The sequence below is a fragment of the Cinclus cinclus genome, chromosome 30 (assembly GCF_963662255.1).
Source record: "Cinclus cinclus chromosome 30, bCinCin1.1, whole genome shotgun sequence".
NCBI lineage: Eukaryota > Metazoa > Chordata > Aves > Passeriformes > Cinclidae > Cinclus > Cinclus cinclus.
The window spans coordinates 934,775-953,909 of record NC_085075.1 but is presented as its reverse complement, the minus strand read 5'-3'; the positions used below and the strand labels follow the sequence as shown (position 1 = coordinate 953,909).

The window sequence follows — 19,135 nt, the reverse complement described above, 5'->3', positions numbered from 1 at the left end:
AAAAAGGGGCAGGAATGGGGGAAATGGGGAAAATGAGAAATGGGCAAAATTGGGGCAAAAATGAGATAAGGCAGTGATGGGCAAAATGAGTAAATGGAACATGAACGAGGCAAAACAGGGCAAAATGGGGCAAAATGGAGAAAACTGAACAAAACAGGGCAGGAATAGGGTAAAACAGGGGGTCTCAGGTCAGGCAGGGGCTGCAGCAGTGTGAAGGTCAGTAGGGTGATGTGGGTCCCACTATGGGGACCCAAAAATGTGTGGGGCTGATTCTGATCCCACCCCTCATCCCACAGTTCTGATTCTGGGGCTTACCCCCATTCTTTCATCCCCCACCCCATAGTTATGGGGTCGATCCCTTCCTCCTGAACCCACACCACAAATTCTGGGTCAGACACCAATCCTTCCAATTCTCACCCAAGTTCTGGGGCTGATTCCTTTCCCTCTGCCTCCCACACCACAGTTCTGGGTCATACCCCTTTCCACACACACACCCCCCCCACCCCGCACCTCTTGGGTCTTGGGGTTGATTCCCTTCCCCCTGCCCTGCACTCCCCAGTTCTGGGTCAGACCCCCAAACCTCTGCCCCGCATCCCAGGAGTTTTGAGGCTGATTCTTTTCCCTCACACCCTACTCCCCAAGTTTTGGGGTCGATTCCCTTCCCTGTTCCCCCACCCCCCGTTGTGGGGCCGGTCCCCACATGAACAAAGCCCTGGGCCGGCTCCAACCGCACCTTCCCGGGAGCCAGGCCGTGGGGAGGTGCCGTGAGGCCGCTCCCGGCTATAAAATCCGGCCAGAATTCCCGCCCGGAATTCCATCCGTGCGTCCGTCCGTTCGACTCTCGGGCTCTCGCCGTCGTGTCACCGTCTCCATGAGCTTCTCCCGCCGCACCGTCTATTCCAGCTCCGTCCGCTCCGGCGGGATCGGGACTCTCGGGACCCCTGGGATCGTCCCCGGCCGCCGCTTCGCCCCGCTGGGCAGCGCCGCGAGCGTGTACGCGGGGGCGGGGGGCGCGGGGTCCCGCATCTCCATCACCCGCACCCTGAGCAGCGCCGGGGGGGCCTTTGGGGCCGGTTACGGAGCCGGTTATGGGGCCGGCCTGGGGGGCAGCGTCTTCCTGGGGGGCTCCGGGGCCGTGGCCAACGAGAAGGAAACGATGCAGGACCTCAACGACCGCCTGGCCACGTACCTGGAGCAGGTGCGGAGCCTGGAGCGGGAGAACCGGCGCCTGGAGACCCAAATCCGGGAATTTATGGCCCAAAAGGGGCCCAGCGCCCACGACTGGAGCCCCCAATGGGAGCTGATCGAGGAGCTACGGGACAAGGTGGGGGAGCGGGGGGGCTTGGCGTTAAACATTAACGAGGGGGGAGGGGAAGGGCTGAACTTTGCATCTGTGGGTGGTCTGTAAATCCTTGGGGGGGGGGGAGTTGGGGGAGATCTGTAAGTCCCCGTGAGTGGGGGGCACAGGGGGGGTTTCCTCCCCGCGGGGCTGTTTTTTGCATGGGGCGAAGGGACGTGACCGAGGCCACTGGGGTGGGGCAGTGTCAAAGGAGACCCACCTCCGTTTTTGCCCCGATTTTTGGATAAATGAGCCTCCTCCAGACCCCCAAAGCCCCTCCTGGAGCCTCCTCAAGGTGACTGGCAGCCCTCCCCCCCCCCACGACACCTCGGGCCCCCCCCGCCCCACCCCCACCCTGGGTTATCGGCGCTTTTCCGGGGCGAGGCCCTGCGGGGAAGGGGGGCCAGAGAAGTCATCTTGCCACGGTGACACGTGTCCCTGCGTCCCAGAGCGCGTCCCTGTGTCCCACTCACCTGTCTCCCCGCCATATCCATGTGTTCACCTGTGTCCATGTGTCTCCATGTCTCTGTGTGTCAACTCGTGTCCATGTGTTCCTCCACATCCCCCATCTGTGCGTCCCCATGTCCATGTCCCCCATATCTGTGTCTCCCCATGTCCCACCCTCCATGAGTCCCCATATCCCTGTGTCCACTCATGTCCATGTGTCCATGTCCATGTGTCCATCTGTCTCTACATGTCCATATATCCCCACATCTCCCCATGTCCATGTGTCCCCTGTACCCATGTGTGTCCTTGTGTCCCCATCCCAGATCCTGGAGAGCACGGTGGAGAATGCTCGGACGGTGCTGCAAATTGACAATGCACGGCTGGCAGCCGATGACTTCCGGGTCAAGTGAGGGCAGGATACTGAGAATACTGGGAATAATGGGAATACTTGGAATAATGGGGGTGGGAACGTGGCAGGGATGACATGGCAATGAGGATGGAGTGGGAATGGGGATGGAAATGGGGGTGGGAATGTGATGGAAGAGAGGGTGGAGATGGGCATTGAATGGGAATGGGGATGGGGTGGAAATGGAGTTGAAAACAAGGTAGGAATGGAGATGGGAATAGGCATGGGATTGGGTAGGAATGGGGATGAAGACGGAGTGGGAATGAGGGTGAGGTGTGAATGGGGATGAGGATGGGGATAGACCTGAGATGGGGATGAGGGCAAGGACAAGGATGGAAATGGGAGTGGGAGCAGTGGGAGTGGAATGGGAATGGGGATAAGGATGGTGAGGGAAATGGGGCATGGAAATAGGAGTGGGAATGGAAATGGATGGGGATGGGGTGGGACTAGGGGGAGAACAGGTGGCAATGGGGGTGAGGATGAGGACGGGATGGAGACTGAATAGGGATAGGTGGGTACAGGGACGGGAATGGGGTGGAGACAGAAATGAGGATGGGGCTGGAGATGGGATGTGCACAAAGACAAGGATGGAAATAGGAGTGGGGTTGGAGACTAGATGTGGACAGGGACAAGAATGGGCTGAGGAAGGAAATCAGGATGAGAACAAGGTCAAAGAAGGAAACAGTAGTGGGAATGGGAATGGGAAAGTGGATGGGGACAGGGAAAAGGACACGGATGAGGACAGCTGTAGGTGACAATTGCGATGGGACACGAATGGGGACATGGATGGAGACAGGCATAGGACAGGATCAGAGATGATGAAGAGGATGAGACGGGAATGAGGAGGGGAATGGGGGATAAAAATGGGGATGAGGACAAGGATAAGGATGGGGATGGGGATGGGGACAGGGACAAACATGGGATGAGTGGAGGTGGCAGTGGGAATGAGACGGATAAGAGCGTGGATGGAGATAGCAATGTGATGAGGTCAGGTAGGGATGGAGATGGAAATGAGGACAACGGTGGGACAAAGAGATGGGATGGGATTGAAAATGGAGATGAGGAGGAGAATGGGGATGGGAAGGGAAATGGAAATGAGGATGAGGATAGGGATGAGAATGAGGCTAGATATGAGACTGACGATGAGAATGATGGGAATAGGATGGGGTGGGACAGGGATGGGGAAAGGGATGTGATGGGGATGGAAATGGGGATGAAGATGAGGATGATGGGACAGGGATGGGGAGAAGGATATGCTGGGGATGGAAATGGGGCTGAGGATGACAGAGATGGAACAAAGACGAGGGAAAGGCTGTATTGGGCTGGGGATGGAAATGGGGCTGACAGTCGGGGTGGGGCACAAGGATACATCAGGGGCAGAAGCAGGGCCCAGGACAAGAACAAAGTTATGAATGGACATAAGGCTGGCTCAGCTCTGTGTCCCATCCTGGCTCTGGCCCCGCTCCTGCGGCGTTGCCAGGTTCGAGGCAGAGCTGGCCATCCGGCTGTCGGTGGACAGCGACATCGCGGGGCTGCGCAAGGTCTTGGACGACACCAACATGACGCGGCTGCAGCTCGAGGGGGACATTGAGGCCCTGCGTGAGGAGCTGATCCTGCTGCGCAAGGACCATGACCAGGTGGGTCCGGGGGGCTTGGGGGCGGGAGGGGGGGCCGTGGGACCCTAAACTGACCCACTCTGCCCCCAGGAAGTGCAGGACCTTCGGGCACAGGTCTCGCAGTCAGCGCTGACAGTGGAGGTGGACGCACCACGGTCACAGGATTTAGGGAAGGTCCTGGGGGAGCTGCGGGCTCAATATGATGCTCTGGCCCAGAAAAACCTGGAGGACCTGGAGAAGCAGTGGGGTCAGCAGGTGGGGAACCCTAAAAAAACCAAATCCTGCCCAAAAAAAAAGCCCTGAAATGGTCCTAGGGGAGCTGCAGATACAGGACAATGCCCTGGTCTTAAAATCCCTGGAGGACCTGGAGAAGCAGAGGGGGTGGGAGTTAGAGACCCCAAACCCCCACCAATCCACACCAGAGGGTCCCCCATGATTCTCCCTATGGGTGTCCCCAATGGGGGGCTCACCTGGGGGTCCAAAACAAGGGGAAACCGCTTTTGGGGGGTGTTCCCAGGCAGGCATGGGAGGTTCCCAAAGGAGCCCCACAAAGGTCAGGGAGAGGGGTAGTGGACCCAGGGGAATCCTGGGTGGAGACTTGGGACACTTTCAGGGGGACTTCTGGGGTGAACTGCTCCAGGAGGCTCCTGGTCCAAACTTGGGGACACTTTTGGGGTGGCCTCTGTCCAAGGGGGTCCAAGTTTGGAGCCCCTCCTAGGGCACCCCCTCGATGTGGGACCCTCAAGCCTGAGTGACTCTTCTTGGGATGGCTTCACCCCCACATCCCCTCCAGGACTTGGGGTGTCTGTGGTGGCTGGGATGAAGGCCACTGCCCCCCAGACCCCAAGGCCTTCCCAGACCCCTTCTTTCCCTCCCAGATCACGGAGACCACCCTGGAGGTGACGCAGAGCACAAAGGACCTGGACACGGCACGAGGCACCGTTGGGGCACTGCGTCGCTCACTGCAGACCCTCGAGATTGACCTTGAGGCCCTGCGCAACCAGGTACCCCAAAATCCCGCAAACACCCCCAGAAAACCCCAACCCCTCTAATCCCTCAATCCAAAGCCTCACACTCCCAACTCCCCCCCAAAAAAACCTAAATCCCCTTAATCCATGGCTCCTGAGCCCCAAGACCCTTCCAACCCCCAACCCATAAATCCAGCCCTCCAAGGCCATTTTCAAGGTCATGACCCTACACCTCCAAACCCTCCAAATCTCCCAGAACTTGGGGCTGGAGGTGGCACTGCCTGAGGCTCGGGCCAGGATGAACTCCCACAAGATTCCGTAATCCTTCCCTGATCCCCTCGGAACAAGGGTTTGGGGGCTGCATTGACCAAAGCTCAGAGTGAACCTCCAGTCTTTAGGGTGATCCCACACCAAACCCCTAAGTCCTCCCAGAACGTCTGGAGACAATACCAGCTGTGCCCGAGGTGACTCTCCCCCCCCCCCCGTTTTCATGGTGCAGGTCCTCCATACACTCCATTTTAGGGGTACCGACTCCCCCCAAAACCCCTTACTTCCCCCCCGAACACCCCAGAACATGGACTTCTGCCATGGTCGAGGCTGAGACTCAGACTGAGGTGAACCCTCCCAAAACCCCCTTAACTCCCCAAGTCCCTCCAGAATGCAGGTCGGGAGGCGGTGCTGACTAAGGCTGAAGCATGGGATTAATCCCTTCAACCCCAATTTTCGGGGTGCTGACTCCCCCTAATCCCCCGGATCCCCCCAGAATGCGGGTCTGGAAGCGGCGCTGGCCGAGGCCGAGGCCCGGGCCGGGGCTCACCTGGCACAGGTGCAGCTCCAGGTGAGCGCGGCTGAGGCAGAGCTGCGGGATGTGAGGGCGCAGCTCCAGCAGCAGAACGAGCAGCACCGGGAGTTGCTTGGCCTCAAGGACCGGCTCGAGGCCGAGATCGCGACATATCGGCAGCTGCTGGAGGGCAGTGATGGCTTCAGGTGAGCAGGGGGGGAGTGGGGAGGGGATCAGGTCCGGGGGAGGAGAGGGGTTGACGTGGAGGGGAAAGAAGTTCAGGTACCGCCAGGGTGGAAGTCCGAGTGAGAGCAGGAAGTTCAGGTACGGGAGGGTGAGTTCAGGTAAGTGAGGAAGTCTGGAGGAGAGTTCAGGTGAGGGGGAGGAGTTCGAGGGGTTTCAGGTGAGGAGGGACTTCAGGGTTGAGAAGGTTCAGGTGGGAGTTTGGTGGAGAGGGAAGGAATTCAAGTATGAGGTGTTAGAAGTTCAGAAATTCAGGGGAAATTAGGGGTGTAGTTCAGATATGGGCAGTTCAGGTGAGGAGGGGAAAAAAGCCAGGTACTTCCAGGTGGAAGTTCAAATCGGGGAGTTCAGGTACAGGGGGAGAATGTGGGGGGGCATTCAAGTACAGGGGTTCAGGTGAGGAGGGGAAGTTCAGGTTCGGGGGAAGGTGAGTGGAGAGGGTTCAGGTAAGGAAGTTTGAGGGGTGAGTTCAGGTAGGGGGGCTTGAGGGGGGCAATTCAGAGGAGGGGGAGTTCACAAGAGGCGGGCTCAGGTGGGGTGGAAGTTGAGGGGAGGAGGAAATGGTGACAGAGGGTGGGGGGATGTGGGTTCGGGAGGGGATGGGAAGGGATAATCCCAGGAATGAAGTGTCCAGGTGCTGTCCCTGGCAGGGGGAGGGGACAGCCGTGATGCCCAGAGCGGATGAGCCTCCTGTGATGAGGTGTCCAGATCCCACCAGTTATAAGATTTTGGGGACAGCCAGGGGACAGCAGTGACATCCAGGGGGGATGATCTCAGAAGATCAGATATCCCAGCTCTGTCCTTCAGGATGGTCTGGGGATGGGGACAATGGTGATATCAGAGGGGCTGAACCCCAGGTGTCCAAGTGTCCAGGTATCACCAGTTACAATATTTTGGGAACAGCCAGGAGACAGTGATGGCACCCAGAAGGGACAAATCTCCAGGGTGTTGGGACACCCCAGCCCATCCCCCCAGACATTCCATCTCCATCACCTGTTGGTTGATACTGGGGGGGAGGGATCCCCAGGTGCCCCCATTCCTAACTCCCCCTCCCCACAGCCTGAGGGATGCCCTGGACAAGGAGACCACGGCCACCACAGCAGGGACAGGGACCACCCACCGCGTGGTCACTGAGACCAGGGAGGTGAAGGTCCGCACGTACTGAGGGGGTCACAGGGGATCCCCGGCCCCCAAAAGCCGGGGGGGCCCCCGAGCCCCTCCAGATCCAAATAAAGTTGTGATTCCCATGAATGGGAAACGGGATGTGCTGGTGTGTCCTTTTGGGGGGGAAAGCGGGGGTGAGGACACGGGGCTGAGACTGGAGGGAAACTGAGGCACGAGGTGCGGGGGGCTGTCAGAGGACAGATGGAGTCCTGTACCCCCTCCTTGTCACCATCCTGACACCAATCCCCGGTCACCCATGCCCCCCGGGACACCCCTTTTGCCCCACACCCATGTCGGGGTCCCTGGGGGCATTGACCTCTCAGAACCAGCTGCGACGACCCCAAAACCTCCCTGTCCCCGCCGGCCCCGGGGTCAGCCCCGCATTTCGTCCCTTCGTGAGCCGCTATCGGGGGTCCCCGTGCGGTGCTCGGGGGTCACGGGGATCCTCGTGGTCGGGAGTCCCGGTGTCGGGGGTTCCGCGGGGGTCAGTGCCCGGAGGTGTCTATGCCCGGAGATCCCAGTACAGATGCCTGGAGGTGTCAGTGCCCGAGGGTCCCGGGGGTGTTGGTGCTCAGAGGGTCACGCGCCCGGGAGTGCCGGAATTGGGCGTCTCGGTGTGCTGCCAGGGCTGTCAGTGCGTGGGAGAGCCCGTGCCCGGAGCTCCAGGTGTCGGGGGTCCCAGTGACCGGGAATCCCAGGGAGTGTCAGTGCCCAGGGGTCCCAGTGTCTGGGGAGTGACGGTGTTGGGGCGTCTCGGTGTCCGGGGTCTCACTGCCCAAAGGTGTCGGTGCCCGGGAGTTCCGAGCAGCCCGGGGGGTCCCGGCACAGCCCCGACAGCCCCTCCCCCTCCGCCCCACCCCTGCACAGCCATCCGGCCCCAGGCCCCGCCCACGGGGCAGACCACGCCCCCGTGTTTGCCCCGCCCCCCGACCGGGCGCGACGCTCGTGGTCACGTGACGCCACCATCCGGGTCCTTTGCCTTCTCTGCCTCGTCCCAACATGGCGGCCCCAGGTGAGCGCTGCGCCGCGGGCCCGGGCCCTGCCGGCCCGCGCAGAGCTCCGCGGGCACTGATGGTGACCCTGGGGCTGCTCCGGGCACCGCCGCTCCCGGAGATGGGGCCCGGGACAGGCGGTGGCGGGAAAACGGGGGGAAGCGGCGGGAAAACCGATTCCCCCCCCCCCCCTTCCTCCTCCGCCGCGTCCCCTCAGGGCGGGCGTGCGCCCTTCCTCTCTTCCTTCCCCCCCCTCCGGCCGCTTCCCATTGGCGGGGGTGCGCGCGCGGCTCGTGATTGACGTGCGCGCGCCCAGCCGGTGATTGACGTGCGCGCGCCGGGCGCGGCTCGGCGCGTGCGCGCAGGAGGGGGGGGGGGAGGGGGCGACGCGCCCACGTGGCCGCGAATGGTGGGGGGAGGGTCAGAGGGACCCCGGTTCCGGGAGTTTTGGGGGGAAGGTGGGATGAGTCCCCCCACACACACATCTGCCGGGAGGGGCTGCACCGGGACCCCCTTTGCGGGCCCGCGGTGCCCTTGAGGCTCCTTGGGGTTAGTAACGGGAGAGGCGGGGCGGGATATGACCCCTCCCAGCCTCTGCAGGGGTCGGTCCCAGCGTGGGGGGACGACACCAGATTCCCCCCGTCCCAACCCACCTCCCCCCTCCTTTCCCAATCCTATAGCATCTCCCGGGATCCTCTTTGGAGCAGGAGGGGGGGTCCCGGTACCGGGGGTGATCACAGCAGAGCTGGAAGGTGCTCTCCCCACCCCAAGGTTCGGGTTCCCACCTGGATCCATCCCTGTCCCAGATTTCCTTGGGCCTCAGATGCTTCCCACATTCCCAGTAGTGTCCCAGGCTGGTTTCCTGGGAGAGTCAGGTTATCCTGGGACAGCTCTGAGGGTCTTGGGGCTCCCAGATCCCAGGCTGAGATTCCTGTAGGATTCCTGGAACGGCTCTGCACTTCCCTGAAGTCCAGGGTGGGGAGGGGAGGGGAGGGAGGGATTGAGGGAAGATTGAGCCATTCTAGGGTCTCTCACCACTGCTGCCACCCCCTCTCAATTCCCACGGGAAAACACTGGTGGTCATTCTGTCCATGCTGGATTTCAGTGGAATAACACTTTTCCAGGCCATTCCGTGAGCAATCTCAGCATCCCACCTCCATCCTTTTTATCCTCATTAAAGCCCTTCAGTTGATTAATTAATTATTATTTCACTGTCTGGTCACAGATACCTGATGGGAAGCTGTGGCCATCCAAAAATTCATTATCTCTCCTTCAAAAAAAGAGGGGAATATTTTTCTAAGCTTTTATCTTTCATATTCTTAAAATTCATCAGTTTTCCTTCCCTTGGGAGCCTTATGGGGGAAGTAGGGGAATCCACCATTTCTCTGGGGCTCCAGGACCCTCTCAGCTCCACCCTGAGGGATTTTTCTTGGAAGATGCAGCATTTTTGCCAAGAAAGGTCCCAGATCCAGTGGTAGAGCTGAATGAGGGCAGCAGTTCCTCCCGGAAGGAGGGAGAACTGGGGGAACTGTGAATCAAAACCCACCTCCCAGGAAATATCCCAGTTTTCCAGGAGGGTCACAGTGTGTGCCTAGGTGTGTCCCCGCAGGGACAGTTTTCCTGGTGGGAATAGTGAATAAAGGGGCTGGGGGGTGGCTCGGTGGCTCCTGTCCCCTTGTGAATCCCCTCCCAGTGGCTCCTGTCCAGTCCTGGTGTCCTATGTCCCAGTCTGGAGCCTCGTCCCACCCCGATGTCTCCTGTCCCTATCCCAGGTCCTCATGTCCAGCTCCTCATATCCCATCCCAGTGCCCCATGTCCCATCTTGTGTCCCATCCTGTCATTTCCTGTCCTCTCTTGGCTCTTCCTGTGCCGCCTCCTGTCCCATCCCAGTTCCTTGTGTCCTGTCCTGGTGCCACACATCCCCTCCTGGTTCCTTCTGTCCCATCCCAGTGGCTCCTGTCCCATCCTGATGCTCTCATGGTCCATCCCAGCACCTTGTGTCCTCTCTCAGTGCCATATCCCATCTCAGTACTCCATGTCCCATCCTGTCACCTGGTGCCCCATCCTGGTGCCTCATGTCCCATCCCAGTGACTGGTGCCACATCCTGGTAGCTCCTGTCCCCTCTCAGCTTTTCATGTCCTATCCTGACACCTGTCTCCTCTTGGCTCCTCCTGTCCCCTCCTATCCCATCCCATCCCATCCTATCCTCATTGTCCCATGTCCCATCTGTCACCTTATGTCCCATCCCATGGCCTCCTGTCCTATCCTGGTTCTTCATGTCCTACTGTACTATTTCCTCCTGGGTCCTCCTGTCGTGTCTCATGTCCCATCCCACTGGTTCCTGTTCCATCTCATCTCCTCCCATTCCATCCCAATGTCCCATGTCCCACCTTGTGTCCCATCCTGTCACCTTGTGCTCCATCCCAAGGCCTCATGTCCCATCCTGGTGGTTCCTGTCACCTCTTGGCATCCCTTGTCCCTTCCCAGTGTCCCCTGTCCCAGTGCCTCGTTTCCAATCCTGGCGCCTCATGTCGTCTCTCAGCTCCTTTTGTCCATTCCCATTGTCAGGTCCTGATGGCTCTTGTCCCATCACAGTGTCCCATCCCAGCCCCTCATGTCCCATTTTGGTGTCCTCTGTCCCATCCCAGTGTCCCGTATCCTGGTGCCTCATGTTCCATGTCAGCTCCTTTTGTCCCACCCCAGTGTCCCCAGTCTTATTCCTATCCCTGCTCTCATTCCACCTGTTCCCACTCTCATTCCCTCCCATTCCCACTCTTTTTCTGATTCATTCCTGCTCTCATGCCCACCCATCCCAGCTCTCATTCCTGCCCATCCCCCCTCCCATTCCTACCATTCCCACTCTGATCCCATTCTCATTCCTTCTCTTTCCTGCCCATTCCCATTCTCATTTCCTCTCATTCCCACCCATTCTGTCTCTCGTTCCCGTCCATTCCCTGTCTAATTCCCCCCCATTCCCATTCCCATTCCCGCTCTGATCCATGTCTCTGCTCACTACTGCAGCGGCAGCAAAGAAGAAGCCAAAGAAGGGGAAGACACTGACGCTGACGGATTTCCTGGCGGAGGATGGGGGGGGCGGGGGGGGCCCCACCTACATCTCCAAACCTGTGAGCTGGGCCGACGAGACCGATGACCTGGAAGGTGAGCATGGCATTCCTGGCTCCTGGAATGTCATCCCTGGAGCCAGGATGGCATTCCCAGCCCCCAGAGCAACATTTCTGGAGCCAGGATAGCATTCCTAGCCCCCAGAACAGCATTTACAGCTCTGGAATTGGCATTCCCAGTCCTAGGAGTGGCATTCCCACTCCTAGGAGCAGCATTCCCAGAGCTGGAACAGCATTTTCAATCCCTGGGCATCATTCTGAGCTCTGTGATTGCCATTCCCAATGCCAAAGGAATACCAGACTGGCATTCCTGCTTCAGATCAGCATTCCCATGCCTCAGACAGGCATTCCTGGATCATGGAGGGCATTCCCAGCTCCCAGACTGGCATTTCTGGCTCTGGGATTGGCATTCCTAGCTGCCAGTGGCACCCACATCTGGAAAAATCTACCAGTTATTCCTTTTTGGAGGAACAGTGAAGCTGGGAGAGCCATGCAAGTTTTCCTTAGGGATGAGGCTCATTGTTTAGCAAAGTGGGGGAGCAGCAATGAGGTATTGAAGATTTTAGGGACCAGATCCACCAGAGCATCCCACTGAGCCAGGCTGGAATCCAAGCAGGAATTAATTCTGGAAAGGGCATCCCATGGGATTCCCTGTCCCTCCCTGGCTGCTCTGGATGGCTTCAGGGCACATTTTCCATGGATTTACCAATGCTGCTGGCAGTTCCCTCTGGTTGGCTGTGGATGACTCCAGTTTCTTTCCGTTGCCTCCGGTTGCTTTCAGCTGCCTCTTTCTGGGTGGGTTTTGGGATGATTTGCTGACTCCAGGTGACCTGGCCAGCTCTGGATGGCTTCGGTCAGCTCTGGCCAGGTCCATGTGTGCCCAAATCCCGGATTTCTCTGCAGTCTCCACCACGTGGCACAGCAATGATGATGACGTTTACCGAGCGCCTCCGATCGACCGCTCCATCCTTCCCACGGCCCCGCGCGCTGCCCGCGAGCCCAACATCGACAGAAGCCGCCTCCCCAAATCCCCCCCTTACACGGCATTCCTGGGAAACCTGCCCTACGATGTCACAGAAGAGTCCATCAAGGATTTCTTCCGAGGGCTTAATGTGAGTGACGCTTCAGAATGTGGGAATGCTGCGGGAACCCAGGATGTAGCTCTCTTTCCATCAGGCACCTATATCCATTGCCACGGGATGTGGGTGTCTGTAGATTGATCCTGAGAGAATCCCTTGATTCCCCAGCCATGGATCAGCTATTCCTGCTCTTCCAGCGGGATTGAGGAGCCTCCAGTGGGGTGTTTCACTGTGGAATCAGGTGGAGGTTAGACTGGGGGAGTGGGGCAGGGCAGCTGACTTGCTCCCAGGTGGAAAAGAAACAGTGTCAGGAAGCTCATAGATCACATAGAGGTGTTGAAAACTACAGGGAAAATAGTCCCAAATTGCTGAAAACCAAATTTATTTTCATTTGAACCAATCCTGCTTTTCCCTCTCCAGCTCCGCACCTGACCTTGGCCTTCCTCATTCCTTTTCTCTTTTCCTTGGCACTTATTATCGTTTAAATATAATTCTATGGATGCGTTGTGGATTCTCCTTTGGTCCAAGCTAGATCCTGGCTTTCCAAGAGGTTTCTCATCAGGAAGTCCATTCCGGGAAAATCCCAAGGGATGCTCTGAGGACCCTGTGACCCCCCTGGGATGTCATTTAGGAATGTCAGTGCCTTCTGACACTTCGCAGGACTCCAATCTGGAATAAGCAAGGAGCTCTCACACTTTGGGAGCTGAAATCCAGGGAAAGGAGGTTGTGGGCTAACCTGTGTCCATGTGAAACTTGTGCTGGACACCTCCAGGGCTGCTTTTCCACTGGGATGAGCTCTGAGAGGGCTCCTGCTTCCCTGAGCCCAGGTTGGAGCCTGAAGAGCATACCCAGCCCTTCCCATTGTTTCCAGTGCAGTTCCCAGAGCTGGAATTCTCTTCCTAGTCTCTCAATCCAGACATGTTGGAAGGCTGTGCTGTGTTTCCTCCTCATGGATGAGGAACCCCCTTAATCCCTGGATATGAGTTGCTCCATCCCAGATCTTGCCACCCTTCCTCATTCCCCTTTGGAACCCAAGATCCTGAGCGGAGCTTCCCTCCCTTGGCAGATCAGCGCTGTGCGGCTCCCTCGGGAACCCACCAATCCCGAGAGGTTGAAAGGTTTCGGATACGCAGAATTTGAGGATATCGATTCCCTGTTCCAGGCCTTGAGCCTCAATGAAGAGGTGAGTCCAGTCCCAGGTTCCAAGAGCACATCCCAGGGCCTGAAGGGGCTCCAAGGACCTGGAGAAGGATTTAGAGACAGGCCTGGAGTGATAGGAAAAGGGCAAATGGCTTCCAGCTGGAAGAGGGGAGGGTCAGATGGGATATGGGGAGGGAATTCCCAGCCCGGCACTAATATCCCGCTGTTGTTTCCAGTCTTTAGGAAACAGAAGGATACGAGTGGATGTGGCAGATCAAGCTCAGGATAAAGGTGAGCATCCATCTGAGGACACGGATTGGGAGGGTAGGGATTCAAAGAGAGTGGCCAAGGGCTCTGCCCTGTTTCCTTCTTTTCCTTCTAATTTTCCTTTCCCTCTCCTTGTCCCTGCTTCTGTCTGTGTCCCTGGCTCCGAGCAGACCGGGACGATCGCTGCTTTGGCAGAGACCGGGATCGCTTCCGGGACTCGGAGCGGTTCGAGAGTGACTGGCGTGCACGTCCGGCTGCTCCAGACACCTTTGATGACTTCCCCCCACGCCGGAGTGATGATGGATTCGGGGACAGTGAGTGAAGGGAATGGGCCCAGCATTCCAGGCATTCCCTCCTTCCCCTGTGTCCTGGGAGCCAGCATTGTCCCAAGATCGAGGGGCACCTGACATAGCTCTGCTTGAGATTAGGAGCCACCTGAGCTCATTCCCACCCTGACCTTCTTCATTCCCATCTGGTCCTCATTCATTCCCAGAACTCAGTCCCACCTGGAGCTAATGTATTCCCAGAATTTGTTCCCACCCCGACCTTGTTCATTCCCCATTTGGAGCTCATTTGTCCTCATCTCTCATTCCTACCCCAAGTTCGGTCATTCCCAAAATTTCATTCCTACCTGAGCTCATTCCCAGTTTGTAGAGCTAAATGGGGACTCCTCCTCTCCCACGTGGAGCTGTACTGGGATTTTCCTCTTTCCTTATGGAATCTGTGCCTATCCCAGTAAAACCCCATCTCACTTCCCAGGATATCGTGATCGCTATGATGACCGGTATCGGGATGGGCCACGGCGGGACATGGATCGTGGCTTTGGGAGCCGGGATCGCTATGACGACCGCAGCAGGGATTACGACCGAGGTGGGAATTTCCACGGCTTTTCAAGGACAAAGAGAGTGGGAGCAAGAACCCCTCCCTGCCACCCCCGGCCAGCGACTAACTGGGAATCCCCCAAATTCCCAAACTTTTGTCACTGTGAATTTGGGCTGCGTTATCCCCAGCCGCTCTCAGACGGATCCACCTCCTCCCCAGGCTACGATTCCCGAATAGGCAGCGGCCGGAGAGCCTTTGGAAGCGGGTACCGCAGGGACGACGACTACCGTGGCTATGATGATCGTTATGACCGGCGGGATGACCGGATGGATCGGTGGAATTCCCGGGATGATTACGGCCGGGATGATTTCCGCCGTGAGGACAGAGGTGGGGTGGGACAGGGACTGTTCCTTTGGGAATGGTGGGATGTGATGGGAATGATCCTTTGGGAAAGGTGGGATGGAGTTGGAAGGGTCTGGTCTCTTAAGAAATGCAGGATGGGATAGGAATAATCCCCATGGAAAGGTGGGAAGGACAGGGAATAGTCCCTCAGGAAAGGTGGCCTGGGGAAGGGGATGATCCCTTGGGAATGGTGGGATGAGACAGGGATTATCCTGTCAGTCCCAGCCCTGCTGCAGGCAGGATCAGTGCCTATTGACATCTCCTGGCTCATTTCCAGGTCCCACCCAGAGGCCAAAGCTCAACCTGAAGCCCCGGAGCGCTCCCAAGGAAGAGGAGACTTCCGGAGCTCCCGCTACCCAATCCAGCCGGGCTGCTTCCATCTTCGGGGGGGCCAAGCCTGTGGATACAGCGGCTCGGGAGCGGGAAGTGGAGGAGCGGCTCCAGAAGGAGCAGGAAAAACTCCAGCGGCAGCTGGAGGATGACAAGAGGATCGACAGACGGCCCCGGGAAAGGTGGCAGTGGTGCCTTGGGAAAGAAGGGAGTGGGATGAGGATGATCCCTTGGGAAAGGAGGGAAGGGCTGGGAATGGTCTTGTGGGAAAGGTCAGATGGGTAAAGAACGACCACTTGGTAGTGGTGGTATGGACAAAGAAGGATCCCACCCGAGAGGTGAGAGGGGTAGGGAATGGTCTCTTGGGAAAGTTACAGGCTGGGAATGATCCCGTGGCAAAGGTGGGGATGGACAGGGAGTGATCGCCGCAGAGAGGTGGGATGGAAATGATACCTCAGGAAATTTGGGGCTGATCCCCACAGAGAGGTGGGAGCGACAGGGAATGATCCACATGGAAAAGTGGGATGGATGGTAATGATCCCTTGGGAGTGGTTCGGGTGGGGTGGTGCTCATCCTATGGGGAAGGTGGGATGGGACAGCCCTTTCCCAGCCCCCTGATCCTATTTCTGCCCTATCCCAGGCATCCGAGCTGGCGGAGCGAGGAGAACCAGGAGCGATCCCGGACAGGCAGTGAATCCTCCCAGAGCGGCCCGGCGGGACCCCCGGGAACATCCACGGGCTCTGGCCCCACCGGCCGGAGTGAGTTGGGATCTGGGGTGGCCAGAGCACCCCAGCCCAGGGTGTCTGGCAGCTCCCACACAAGATTTGTGTCCCCCCAGCCACACGGAGGAGGGAGAGTGAGAAATCCCTGGAAAATGAGCCCCTAGGAAAAGAGGAGGAGCCGCCCTCACCACCCCCCAAATCCCGGGAGGAGAAGCCAAAGGTGATGCCAGCACCGCCTCCCAAGGAAAACGCCTGGACGAAGCGAAGCAGCCAGAACCCCCCTGGCAATTCCCAGAGCTCTGACTCGGAGCAACCCTGCCTGACCAGGTGGGTGTCCCAGGAAGGAGCGGCCTGGCAGGGGCTTTTCCAGCCCAAAGCATTCCTTGGGTCCCTGGTTTTCCCTAGCGGAGGACCCCAACAACTGGGAGAAGGGGACCCAGACATTCCCAGGGATGATCCTGTAGTGCATCCCAATATTTCTGCTGCCCATCCTGACCTTTCTAAGGCCCATCTCAACATTCCTGTATACCAGAGATGTTCTGTGCCCCATCTGAGTGTTCCTGTGGCCCATTCCATGGAGTCACTGGTGCATCCCAACATTCCCATGGCCCAGGGATGTTCCTGCCGCACATCCTGCTATTCCCGTGCCCCATGTGAGTGTTCTGTGGCACATCCCAACACTCCTGAAGGAGAGTTGTCTCCTCAAGGAGACTCTTCTGCCCATCCCAGCCTTGTGCCCCCTCCCACCATTCTCAGGTGTGTTCCTGGGCTCTATCCTAGCATTCTTGTGCTTCATCCCAATTTTCCTGGGGCTCAGGGATGCTACTCTGCCCCATCCTGACATATCCCATCCAGGGATATTACAGTGCCCCATTGTAATATTCCCAGGAATTCCCTGTGCACCATTCTAATATTCCTGTGTTCCACCCCAACGTTCCCAAGCCCTATCCCAACATTCCTGTGCTCCATCCCACCATTCCTAGGAATGGGGCCATTAAAGGGACCCTCCCCCTGATGCCCCTCTCCCCTTTTATCTCTCTCCAGTGGGGGCCCCCCTGGCCCCTCCCCGCCGGGAGATGATGGGGGCCCCCCCAGGATCCCCCAGAGGAGAGGTGAGAATGGGAGGAGGGATTGGGAGGGCTCAGAGTGGGTTTTGGGAACCTGGGACAGTCTTGGGAGCACTTGGGGCTCAGAGGGTGTTTGGGGACGAGTTGGGGGATTTTGGGGGAGCTCAGAGGGCTTTGGGGGGGGCTCAGGGGGAGGTTGGTATCAGGGGATCTGGGAAGGTTGAGGGGTTTTTTGGGAAGGTTTTAAGAGGGTTGTGAGGGTTCCAGGGATGTCAAAACCTCTCTGGGAGGCTCAGAAGGGCTTAAAGGACTCAGGGGTTTTGGGGGCTGTGACCCCCCCCACACCTTTTCCCAGCAGAAGAACTGAAGCCAGAGGGGGGTCGAGAGAGCAGCTCCAAGGGCCGGAGCTGCAGCCGTGGCCCCGCAGGAATGGGGGACCTTGAGAGGTGAGACCCCCCCCCCCCCCAAGAGCCCCCCTCAAGAACTGGGAAAGCGCCCCGGACACTGGGAATTTCCCAGGTATTGACCTCTAACCTCTGCCCCCCAGGAGGGACCCCCGGAAGGAGCACGAGCCAAAGAAACTGGAGGAGACCCCCCTCTCTGTAAGGATCCAGGGGGACCCAAAACGGGGGGAAGAGGCCTCACCTCAAATCCCGGGTTTGGGGGATTTAGGGGAATTTCCACCATAATTGAACCCCCATGCTTCCAGTTAATGAGGGGCTGCGAGCCCTCTTTGGGGTGAGGGGGCTTTGACCTCTCAAATCTCTTTTTTGGGGTATTTTGGGAATTTTCTGCTTCATTGACCCCCTGCCCGGCCCCACAGTTCAGTCATGGGCGGTCTGAGACCCCTTTTGGGGGGGCTGTGATCCCCCCCTTTTGGGGTGTATGACCCCCTGGGGGTCTTCATCCCCTTCAAATTTTGGTGTTTTGGGGGCTTGGGGAATTCTTTTTCAATAATGACTCCTGTGGCCCTCCCAGCTCAACTGCTCAGCAATTTTGGATGTCTCTGGCCTCTTGCAGGGCTGTGACCCCCTGGTATTGGGATGTGTGAGCCCCTGGGGATCTTTATCCCCCTCAAATCCCATTTTTGGGAATTTTTCCTGGTTTTCCCTGCAGTTCAGCCATGCCAGCAAATATGCCGCGCTCTCCATGGATGGGGAGGATGAAGGTGATGATGAAGAAGGAGCCGAGTAAAAGCTTCCTCCCCCTCCTCCTCAGCTGCCACGGGAACCTCCGGAAATTCCCAAAAATCCCAACCTTGATCCAGGCGAGACAGAAATAAAGCCTAAAACTCTTCCTTCAGATCCGGCTTCTTGAATCCTGATAAAAACCCATCCTGAACACACAGGAATCACCCCAAAATCAGCACAGGGACTGGGAGGGATAATTCCAAGAGTTTTCTCAAAGGAAAAGCAGCCCCCCCTTCCATGTTTTCCATGGAATAAGGGGTGAGGAAGAGCTGGCATTCATCCCACCCCCCTGCTCACTGGAGCCCCTCCAAAACCAGGATGGGGAGGCATCAAATCCTCCGGGGTCTGGGATACCCCTGCACCCCCCCATTTTCCTCACACCTCTGGAATGACAGTTTGCCTCAGGATGCCATCATCCTCCTGCTCACAGGTGTCCCCCCAGTTCCCCCACCCAATTTTTGGGATGCAACCCCACCCTTTATGCAGGAAAACCTGGATTTCCACCCCCTAGCCTCAAGATAACTCCAAGATTTTGGGATTTGGGGTGGGCTGTAAAAATGTGTAAAAAGAACCTTCCCAGAGGTTTTGGGAGGTCCCAGGGGAGTTTTGGGTCCCTGGTGGGGGGGGTGTTTTGGGGTTCTTCCCCCCCCCCCATTGGGGGCTGCTTTGTTTTCTCCAATAAAATGAACTTTAAAAGATCCAGAAAGGCCCCAAATCCTTCTGCCCTTCTCTCCCCTTGAAGGGGAACAGGGCAGTTCCTGAAGCCCCCCGGGAGAATTTCCTGCCCCTACATTGGCCTTCCAGTCTCTGGGCTTCCTTGTTCCTTCTGTCCTCTTTCCTCATTCCATCCTTCCTCATCCTTCATTCCTTCTTTCCTCCTGCTTTTCCTTCTCCTTCATCATCCTTCCTCTCTTTGTCTCCTTCCTTATTTCTTCCTTCTCCCTCCATCATTCCATCTCCTTCTACTTCACCTTCCTCCTTCCACCTCATTCTTTTTCCTTCTCTTTCCTTCCTCCTTGTCCTTCCTCCTTCCCTC

At 57.8% G+C, this 19,135-nt stretch overlaps 2 protein-coding genes across 4 annotated transcripts; both read left to right on the top strand.

The window, feature by feature from the left end:
• The first annotated feature begins 871 nt into the window (after positions 1-871).
• Positions 872-6,965, top strand: KRT18 (keratin 18). Its single transcript, XM_062511126.1, has 7 exons — positions 872-1,324; positions 2,110-2,192; positions 3,673-3,829; positions 3,899-4,063; positions 4,687-4,812; positions 5,540-5,763; positions 6,860-6,965. The coding sequence occupies exons 1-7, from the start codon at positions 872-874 to the stop codon at positions 6,963-6,965; spliced, it is 1,314 nt and encodes a 437-aa protein (XP_062367110.1).
• Positions 6,966-7,946: 981 nt separating this feature from the next.
• On the top strand, positions 7,947-18,211 carry EIF4B (eukaryotic translation initiation factor 4B). Of its 3 annotated transcripts, none has more exons than XM_062511109.1 (15): positions 7,947-7,976; positions 10,979-11,116; positions 11,983-12,191; positions 13,225-13,341; positions 13,535-13,589; positions 13,736-13,879; positions 14,325-14,435; positions 14,607-14,774; positions 15,067-15,301; positions 15,760-15,878; positions 15,959-16,169; positions 16,887-16,954; positions 17,268-17,355; positions 17,457-17,511; positions 18,026-18,211. In XM_062511109.1, exons 1-15 carry the CDS (start codon positions 7,964-7,966, stop codon positions 18,101-18,103), a joined length of 1,809 nt encoding a protein of 602 aa, XP_062367093.1. In that variant the 5' UTR covers positions 7,947-7,963; the 3' UTR covers positions 18,104-18,211. The 3 variants fall into 3 exon arrangements, with proteins under 3 accessions (XP_062367093.1, XP_062367092.1, XP_062367094.1); XM_062511108.1 differs by having other exon boundaries at positions 17,265-17,355; XM_062511110.1 differs by lacking the exon at positions 13,225-13,341 and having other exon boundaries at positions 17,265-17,355.
• Positions 18,212-19,135: the final 924 nt, after the last annotated feature.

What these genes read in the sequence shown, in the direction of transcription:
- KRT18 (XM_062511126.1), top strand. Translation starts at nt 872, where the DNA reads ATGAGCTTCTCCCGCCGCACCGTCTATTCCAGCTCCGTCCGCTCCGGC. An exon ending in GCCGATGACTTCCGGGTCAA is followed by an intron (nt 2,193 to 3,672) that starts GTGAGGGCAGGA and finishes CGGCGTTGCCAG; the next exon opens with GTTCGAGGCAGAGCTGGCCA. An exon ending in AGAAGCAGTGGGGTCAGCAG is followed by an intron (nt 4,064 to 4,686) that starts GTGGGGAACCCT and finishes TTTCCCTCCCAG; the next exon opens with ATCACGGAGACCACCCTGGA.
- EIF4B (XM_062511108.1), top strand. An exon ending in ATTTCTTCCGAGGGCTTAAT is followed by an intron (nt 12,192 to 13,224) that starts GTGAGTGACGCT and finishes CTCCCTTGGCAG; the next exon opens with ATCAGCGCTGTGCGGCTCCC. An exon ending in TGGAGGAGACCCCCCTCTCT is followed by an intron (nt 17,512 to 18,025) that starts GTAAGGATCCAG and finishes TTTTCCCTGCAG; the next exon opens with TTCAGCCATGCCAGCAAATA.